Source organism: Triticum urartu, unplaced genomic scaffold (assembly GCF_003073215.2).
Source record: "Triticum urartu cultivar G1812 unplaced genomic scaffold, Tu2.1 TuUngrouped_contig_5308, whole genome shotgun sequence".
Classification (NCBI taxonomy): Eukaryota; Viridiplantae; Streptophyta; class Magnoliopsida; order Poales; family Poaceae; genus Triticum; species Triticum urartu.
Window position 1 is genome coordinate 1 of NW_024115974.1, and position 9,467 is coordinate 9,467.

The 9,467-nt window shown below is 42.7% G+C and overlaps 1 protein-coding gene and 1 long non-coding RNA gene across 5 annotated transcripts; both read left to right on the forward strand.

The window, feature by feature from the left end:
• Positions 1 to 12: 12 nt before the first annotated feature.
• On the forward strand, positions 13 to 2,439 carry LOC125529056. Of its 2 annotated transcripts, none has more exons than XR_007292539.1 (5): positions 13 to 179; positions 263 to 357; positions 802 to 1,053; positions 1,932 to 2,064; positions 2,183 to 2,439. It is a non-coding gene; the product is annotated as an uncharacterized LOC125529056 (long non-coding RNA). The 2 variants fall into 2 exon arrangements; XR_007292538.1 differs by having other exon boundaries at positions 824 to 1,053.
• Positions 2,440 to 5,512: 3,073 nt separating this feature from the next.
• Positions 5,513 to 9,215, forward strand: LOC125529054. 3 transcript variants are annotated; one of them, XM_048693459.1, is made up of 3 exons: positions 5,513 to 5,805; positions 5,900 to 6,148; positions 9,034 to 9,215. In XM_048693459.1, exons 1-3 carry the CDS (start codon positions 5,670 to 5,672, stop codon positions 9,129 to 9,131), a joined length of 483 nt encoding a protein of 160 aa, XP_048549416.1. In that variant the 5' UTR covers positions 5,513 to 5,669; the 3' UTR covers positions 9,132 to 9,215. The 3 variants fall into 3 exon arrangements, with proteins under 3 accessions (XP_048549416.1, XP_048549418.1, XP_048549417.1); XM_048693461.1 differs by lacking the exon at positions 9,034 to 9,215 and adding an exon at positions 8,493 to 9,027; XM_048693460.1 differs by lacking the exon at positions 9,034 to 9,215 and adding an exon at positions 7,742 to 8,486.
• The last annotated feature ends 252 nt before the right edge of the window (positions 9,216 to 9,467 follow it).

Genomic DNA, 9,467 nt, shown 5'->3' on the forward strand with positions numbered 1-9,467 from the left:
ACCGCCACCCCCGCATCTCCCGGGGGGCGCCCCTTACGACAGGGCGCAGACAGCCAGCGGATCCGCGTACGGGACCTCCGGCGAGGCAGCGGGCTACCAGGCCGCGGGGGCCACGGAGGACGGCGTCGGCGCCGTCGAGATGGCCGATCCCATGGTCCCCTAGCAGTCGTATGAGTATGGTAATGTTGCTGAGGCAGAAGCCTTCTCTATCTGGTTTCGTTGCCTGCCTGCTACTTTGTTGCTAATAGGTTGTTGCTTTCAGTGGAAGAGGCTAGGTTATGGGATGTTGTCACCTTGGATTGCTTAGACGTCGATGCTTGGACCGCACTTATTGAAGAGACGGAGAGGATTGCTGAGGTGAAATTGAAATTGTTGCCTTACCATACAGTGCATTGTTCTCCTTTTTGCAACTTGCTGTATGGATGTGTCATAATTTTCAGCAGCTTATCCTCTTTTTGTGCCCACATGTGTTACATATTCCGGTGGTCATATGCAATCGATCTGTATCTTGTGGACCACAAAGTTATGCCAATCTTTGTTATGCATGGATGGTCACTCGCTCCCTTGTTTTTGTTTAGCACATTTTCTTTCTACATTTCTCTGTCTTGTAGGATCCCAGTATATTTTCTTTTTGACTTCATGGGCCTTGTTCCCTGTAGTAGTTTCATCATTGTCCTACTGTAGTCTTGTCAATCTGTCCTTATTCGTGTTTTAATGGACAACACTAGATATAAATTTGTTTTGTTTGGTTAATAAAATAAAATGGATTTTTAATGATAAACAAATTTATGCTAATGGCAGATTTTTGTGTATTCCTGGTCAGAGCGAGATATTAAAAATACGGAAATTGTATGATGCATTCCGTGCGGAGTTCCCTCTGTGCTTTGGCTATTGGAAGAAATATGCAGATCATGAAGGCCGTCTAGATGGTGTCAATAAAGTTTTTGAGGTGTATGAACGGGCAGTTCTTGCAGTTACTTATTCAGTGGACATATGGTGTAATTATTGTCAGTTTGCGATCTCAACATACAATGACCCAGATGTCATCAGAAGGTAGCAATTGAATACCCAAACTATTCTGATGAAGTTTTTAACTTCTTTTTATGTCTTGACTTTTGTTAACTAATGCATTTTAGGTTGTATATGTATACAGGAATACATGACGAGAAGTGATTTTACAATACTTAGTACCTGAATATGAATGCTTGATGAAATGCTTTATAATATAGCACTGTATTTTTGCATTCGTTGTGATAGTGTAGGCCATGGAGATGTTGCATATATTCAAATTTTGGCTTAGGCAGTGTGTTCTTAGGCTCCGTGCATGTCTGTTAGTTGTAATGACTAATCTCTCTCCATGAAGTACATAATCTGTTTGACCTTTTTCTCTGTTTGCCCTTTTTCCTTTTGTAGCAGCTATAATCTATACTCCCTTCATCTGGGTTTGTAGGGCTTGCACAGGCTTTTAGGTCCTCAACATGCTATATGCCACCGAAAGTATGTCTAGAAACTTCATTCGAATACAAATCCAGTGATATGCTTTTGCTGGTATATACATATGTTTCGTTAGTCAAATTGTCGAGTTCTTAAAATATCCGCTCATGCCCTATAAACCTGGATAGAGGGAGTATAAGTATTTTCATATAGCCAATATTAGTCATTTAGCGCATTAACTAAGTGGCCAATTTGGAGATCACATGTTTGTGCTATACAAAGTACTGAAGTCTAGATCTTTCAAGAAAAATACAATCCTCCTTCGTTGCAAATGTAGCTTTCACTGTTTGACCGTACAAGCCATCATTCATTTAGTGTTCCTGGAACTATCTAATGTTTCTTTTTCTGGGGATTGATTGTTTCATTCTTTCATCAGCAACTAAACCCACTGTTTTTTCCCACACTGTTTAATCGGGGTTTAGCATATGTTGGAACAGATTATGGTTCCAATACTTTGTGGGATGAGTACATCAAGAATGAAGAATCACTTCAAGCATGGAGTCATCTAGCTGTGGTATACACAAGAATACTAGAGCACCCTATAAAACAGCTTGATCGGTACTTTAATTGGTGAGTCATTGACATTATTTATGCATTTAAGTACTTAAGTATGTTTTCTTGTCAGTTGCCACTTCTACTTGTATTATGACTTATCTACTATGTCATCCTAAAATAGTACAGTGTGCAGGCATCCCAAAATTTCGCTCCAGATGACTCTTTTATTCCACTGAAAAACACTCGCTCTAAACAACATCACCATGAAATTATTTGATCTGGCAAGTGTTGTGTGTTGCGTCGGCTCTGATTCAGTTGCAATTGAGTTTGTGTTGTTATCGCGGAAGAATATTGTTCTCACTTATGGTGACTATATTATTGAAATTATGATCAATGACTAGCAATTTATGCTAACTGACTGCTTACTTTGGGGAGTGTGGATGACTGTCATTTTCTATGTGCTTACTCTATGTAATCACTATAGAGTTTTTTTGCTTTCAACCAGCACAAGGCTATGTGGAGAAAGTATGTAGAAATTCAAATGGAATTCCTGACACTATGTAAGTTTGGTTTCCCAAGTAATTGAAGAAATGCTCCAAGAATAAGGCCACCATCAATATATCTGTTCTTTTATGGTCAAAAGAGTCTGCACGTGCACTATCACTTTTTATTTGTTGAGAAGTTTCTTACCTTTGTGTTGGTCAATTATTTTTACGTAGATTTTGATAATATATTTTTAGCTAAGATGCATTAGATCATTGTAGTATAGTTGAATGGGATGTTCTAGATGAACATTTGTGTACTACTTGTGGCGAATATATCTCCAATTGTATTATTGGAAATTAAGAAATTTTTTGGCGTTTGCTACGTAGCCAAACACTAAAGAGGCATGTGGGGACACGCGCATGACTCACCCTCCCTCCAGAAAACAAGTCCACAACATTACAAGTCAAAAGCGAGCGGGAGTATCGGGGCGTTATATGGACTTGATGCATGAGTAGATCGGTGTACAGACTAGGTGCAGGACTAGCTCACAGAGGGCGGCCCTCATATCTAGCTTGACGCGATTATTATTTGAAGTTATAAACATTTCCTTGAGCTTTTCAATGAAAAGTGTGTCATGTGGTGGTTGACCTCATCACGTTGGAATTGATTGTGTTCCAACATGCTTTGATCAGGTAAACAACACAAGCATCATTGTAAGAACTTATTGAAGGATAAGTGGCAACACGGGCGGGCTATCATGTTGACATAGATGTCATGTTAAAAATACAAGACATGGGCGAAAGAAGCCTCATTGGGTTAGAGAGAGAGTTTTCTTTCTCCCGTTGCAACGCACGGGCTTTTGTGCTAGTCTCTCCCTAATAATAAAGCATAGATTGACTCCGTGGGTTCATCGTCACAATACGCTTTTTTCTTGTGAATTTACGCTTTCAGTTTAAATTTAAAACATATACGCGAGGTGGTACTAATTCGTCATCGTTTGTTACCGGTTCATGCGGAATTCATGTACTATTCTATCGCTAATAAAAGTCCCGATCCGATACACCATCCACTGTACCCGGCTTTGTATTGGACCTTGACCCACGCTGCCTCCTCAGCATCGCATCACTTACCAATTCCAAAACTCCAATACATAGTCTCGCCTCGCTGAATTCCATGTATTTTCACTGGTCCATATGTACGTACGAGAGTTACACCAAGGATTAACAAGCCGCATTAGAAGGAAAGTGACAGAAGGAAGGAACGGATCGAAGGAAAAGGAACGGAACGAAGTGCTGCTGGAGGCGGTGGTGACCAGGGTGCTGGTGGCCGGAGGCGGTGGTGACCAGGGCGCTGGTGGCCGGAGGAGGAGGCACAGAGGAGAGGAGGGGGGCGCAAGGGCGAGAGAGGCCATGCAATGAAAGGAAGGGCCGGTCGGCGGGTGAGGAGGCGTGAGATCAGGCGAGGTGGGGGTGCCCTGGCGGCGGCGGGATGCCTGAGTCGCGTGGGAATGGAGCAGGGAGAGAGCGAGTGGGGATCGAGCAGACTGTTGTGTCGCTAGGATTAGAGGGTGCTGGGCCTGTTTGGCCAGTTTGGCCTTGGAGCCCGCTGGCACTTTTTAGCCTGCTGGGAGGCTGGCTCCGCTGCGCCCATTGGGGCAGCCCACTGCACATTCCCATTCTTCAAAAAAAAAATAGAGACGGTGAGAAAAAATCAAATATTCTTTTAAGGTGATTTTTTTTGCATGTGGCTACTCTGACATATATCAAAGCTCCACAACTTGAATTGGAGTAATGGAGAATAGAGCATAGATTTAAAAATATTTAGAAACAAAAGGTATTTAAATTGGAAGTATTTTTATGTGTAATTTGCAAATAATGGAATACTTTACTTTAGCTTCCAAATAATATTAGGAGGCTATGTTCATAGGTTATAAAGAGAACCACCATGTGAAATCTCTCGATTTAAATAGATCAAAGATCCATGCAATTTATTCATTCACATCTTATTTGGGTTAGAAATTTTTAATTCAAGTTTAGGGTTTGAACAACCTGATTACAAATTAAAGCATCATGACATGATGCAATGCAAAATAAAACAAAAGAAATATTGTCATAATTATTATGGAAAGAAATTAGAGAATTGGTCTTGGGTTACAACAAGCGTAAATGCATTATAAATGTATATAAAAAATCTCACTCCGTCTGATAAATAGCGTGAAGCTAGAGGCGTTGGAGGAGGACTTGAATGCGGTAATTGCAGATGCTAGACATTAATAGTGGCATCATAAATGAGTCACTAGAAACATGCGATGATTTTTTCCTTTCGGTGCAACGCACAAACACATTATTGATGCATGCAAAGATTAAAGAAACCTTTTTTATAAACACTGTACAAAACATAGATGCTCACAAGTCACAAGCACATACATACACTCATTCTATGAGTGCACACACGCATATCATGCCCTTGTAACACCTCCGATAGACTGAGTTGACGAGTCCTGAGATTGATTAAGTTACCCTATACGATGATTTCATACTAAACCGCGGATACGAGCTTTATGTAACCGGTGGCTTAACCTTGGTTTCCATATTGTTTCAAATTGTGCCCATAAATTTTTTTTTTAAGAATATTGTTTGCTGATGTTGTCGGGTATGTTTATGAGGGATGATTTTTTTTTCTCCCGTTGCAACGCACGGACAAGTTTTGCTAGTCTATCCCTAATAATAATAAAGCACGGATTGACTCCGTGGGTTCACCGTCACAATGCGCTTTCTTTCCGTAATTTTACGCTTTTACTTTGAATTTTAAAACTTATTTGAGGTGGCACTAAAATTTGTACGTGCAACTCGATTGACCGGTACGTTCTCGTTTAGCTGGGCTGCAATCCAGTTTGGCCTTGGCCCATGCACGTTTAGTTGGGCTACAATGAAAATCCAGTTTGGCCTTGGCCCATGCGTCGTCGCCGTGGGAGGAACGCCCGTCTCTTTATTCTGACTGGACGTCTCTACCCTTTCGTTAAAAAAAGTAACTTTTATCCAAACACTCAGCGGACAAGTGAAGGGCGGAGCTTTTGCAGAAGAGGCAGCGCGACGGAGCAGAAGGGGCGGCGCGACCGAGTAGGAGAAGATGGTGCGGCACGGCGGCGGCCGTGATGAGCTTGTGGCGACGCTGGACCAGCTGCTGCTGCCCCCATGCGCCGGCGCCGTGGGAGGACCTCGTTGGCGCTGCGAAGGGGGCACATCTCAGGTTGGGTAGGCCATCGCCGGCGGCGAGCACGTTCCACTGTGACATGTCCGCCACAGCCAGTCCTCTCCCGCCTCCCCCGATGTAACCTTCTCAACCTCTGCATCTGCTTCCGTGTATGATTTGGATGGAATTGCAGTCTCCTTGTCCAACACAAATCGATTTGTATGGATTGCAGTCCGTGTCCTTGTCCAACGCAAATCAATGGAGCTGCCGACCCAGATTGTTGTTGGCTGCTATAAGAAGGGAGGGTCCTCGGCTCGAATCTCCATCAAGTCAGTTTTGGACGAAGCATCCAATGTCGACACCGAGTTCGCCGCAGGAAGAAGCGCCGATTTCGTCGGAGGTAGAAGAAGCGCCGAGTTTGGCGAAGTTAGAAGAACAGCCGTCGAGCTGTCCAATGTCACCTGCGTCGGCTACAGCAGAAGTATGTATCCCCTTGACCCCTGTTTTGACTTATTTTTCTGTCCCCTTTTTCTCTGTGTATGCATCTTTTGCATGTGTATCGCTACTGCTGCTGAAACCTTGTACATGGAGAGACACATATGTGAGCCCTGGTACATGTACAAAGCTGGCTACTGGCTATCTGTTGGATTGATCCTTCTGGTCGAAAAGTAGATAGCTTAAAAGCAATCAACTGGCTTCAGAGCAAAAGAAGTAGATCGACCAGCTTGCAAGCCAAATCATTTAGTAAGCCTCCGATGTGGTACTAACCACACATTTCGTTTTTGCCTCCGTGGTAGCACAATGGCAGACTTGGGCTTGCTTTAGTCCAGCCCATACGCGTATATTACAAAAACAGGGGAGAAAATTGTGACGCTGTGATTTGATCCCTGGTCTACCTGATGTATGCCAACAAAGCACACCACTCCGGCTAGGCTCATGTCTGTGCTAATATAGGCATTCGGCTTTTAAGAATAGAGTATGAGGCGTACACGGGCTGAGGCAATGAGCACGGGCGTGCTGGGCCGGGCCGACTGCTGCGGCGCACGGGACGGACAAAGGGAGCCTGCTGGACCGCTGGAGGCAGTTTTTCATATTTGTTTACTTATTAAATAGTCCCACCTTGCTATTTTACATAATTTTTTATCAGTTTATATACGTTCTTAGGTTGTCTAGCATCAAGGAGCTGCTTTGGAAATTAAGCAAAGAATATGAGATGAATAAGATTTGTCCTTAATGGAACAAATGAGGGGCAGAGCAATAGGAGAGAGAGGAAGGAAATAGACGTTGCATGAGAAATAAAAAAGAAAGGAGAAAGGAAAGAGAGGAAGGAAATAGACGGCAATTATGTGGATCCAGAAAGAAAGGCAATAGACATTACATTGAAAAATAAATAAGGAAAGAGAGGGAAATAGACGGTAATTATTGTGGGCGCCCTATTAATCGCGGGAGTAATTAACGGACCTCATCTTACGAATAAAAATGAAGTGCCATTCTTTTCCTACATGATCCTCATTAAATTCACTTCATTTTTTCTTTCATTGCAACAGACAACCTGACATTTTTTTCCTTACACTTATAATCCTTACTAAGCTTGCACCAAATTTATAACACATTCAACATTATGTTGCACATACAGTCCTCGCTAAATTTATGTCAATTGTTTCTGTAACCCACCGGCATATATACTATTTTTTATATATAAATGGAGGTATAATATTATTGGTCCTCCCATTTCATATGACCATGGCGTTTCTTCATACTGAGCTAGGCTATTCTATGGATCGTCTATGCTGGGCCACTAGGCCTCTACCCCGTTCTCCCGCGTAACATTTCACCAATAAAAAAACAGTGCCCTCCCAACAGGTCCGTGCGACCCGGCCCAACCATCCCGTTTAGGAGATGAGTCAAAATTAGTTTGACGGTGACTGGAATCAAACGCGCAACCTCCATTGTTTTTGGTGTTGATCATGTTATCCCGCAAAAAAGGTGTTGATCGTTTTCAACTAAAGTTGAATTTGGTGGTTCTTTGTGCCCTTCACGGACTGGTACTAAACTACTACGATGTAAAATCCAGATCACACAAACACAAGGCGCAAGCATTAGATTATGCATATTTGACCGGGATCTCAAACGCGACCGTTCGCTTATCTGTCCATGCGGGGATGCAATTCTTTATTGGATCCAAGTTTAGGTGGAACGTTCGCTATGTAGTGGACATCGTGACCGACATTGATGACAAAGAAAAGAAGAGGTAACAGGTATTTCATTATGATGATGTTCCATACTGCTCCTATGGAGTCCCTCTTTGGACTGTTGGACGCATATATCCAATGAGACTACTTTTCCGGTTGTTGGCTGGAGCTATCACTATGACTGAAAATTTCTTTTCAGTCAAGTAAATTTATATGCTCACCAGAAACCAATGACAGGTCAACACTTATCAGCAGTTTGCAATCTTTATTAGACTATGCCTAAGCCAAATGTTGCTTTAGTTAGGCAATGTAAAAAACATGGTCGTGATTTATGTAGATTGGGCAGTCCATTCAAACTGCATTTTTCAATCATGAGTGGACGATTATATGTTTTCTTATAGAAATTGACTATATGTTTGATGTATTTACTAATTATTTTTGTCCCATCAGATTAAACTAGGTCTTAATTTGAAGGTACAATTTAGGCTGTTGGTGCTGGTTTTTTTATTGTACTAATTATGCTCCTTAGACAGAGACATGTTGTCTTCCTCATTCCTCAGTCGATATGAGCTGGGCATAGATCGATGACCCGGTTAATCCTAATTTATTGCAACATATGTTTTCTCCACACAGGTCTAAATAATGCAACCTCTTCTTAGGATGTGGAAATATGATTCGGATGGAGGTTGATGGACTAGAGCAATTAAAGGGATGTGATATTTTCTTCTCCCGTTGCAACGCACGGGCATATGTCCTAGTCCTGGTCTTTCCGTAATAATAAAGTACGGATTGACTCCATGGGTTCACCGTCACAATACGCTTCTTCCCGTAATTTTACGCTTTCAGTTTGAATTTAAAACATATTCAAGGTGGTACTAAATTTTGATACTATTCATGTGGCCCGCCACGCACGACTTCCGTCCGGAGGGATGAGACTCGAACGAAGTCTACGTGATGGAAAGCCGCACGCAGCTTGGGCTGTGGCCCAACTAATCTAGCCAACATAAAGGGCCTGGCAAAAATATTAGATGCTACTTGGAATTAAACTCACGACCTCATCTTCGCCTAGCTATTGTCGGCACCAACTGAGCTGGTTTGCTAAGAAGAAAAGTTTGTTTCATGTATTATTAATCCCACCTCGCGTCCTTAAATCCAATCCTACTAATTTATATAGGCCTTTCAATGTCCTGGTTATCAAGGAGCTGTCTGGGAATCAATAAGCAAAGGCTGAGAAAAGGAAGCAACTCATACGTGCATGCACGGTGGGCCTGAAGGAGATTAACAGAAACAAGGAAGTGTAAATTCAGTCTCTGGCAGGCTAGCTTGCAGATATGCAGATGGGGGACATGAAAGGAGCGAAGGAAAGGGAACGGAACGAGCGAAGAAAGGCTGGGACAGCGGTGACAGGGGTGAAAGAAGAAAAACGGCAGGGCGTGAGGGCGTGAGGGTCGGACCCGAGGTGCTCGAGCGCTGCCTGCACTGCTGCTCGGCTCTAGAGAAAGCTAGAGCAAGAAAGAAGCTCACAGGTTGTTACAATGTTCATTTTGTTTTTAGAGAATAAGGCTTTGAAACATGGCATCACTACAATGACGAGGCGTACACGCGGCT

Coding starts and splice junctions, on each gene's coding strand:
- LOC125529054 (XM_048693459.1), top strand. CDS start 5,670: ATGCGCCGGCGCCGTGGGAGGACCTCGTTGGCGCTGCGAAGGGGGCAC. Junction 5,806..5,899: donor CCTCTCCCGCCTCCCCCGAT/GTAACCTTCTCA, acceptor TATGGATTGCAG/TCCGTGTCCTTGTCCAACGC. Junction 6,149..9,033: donor CTGCGTCGGCTACAGCAGAA/GTATGTATCCCC, acceptor TAATTTATATAG/GCCTTTCAATGTCCTGGTTA.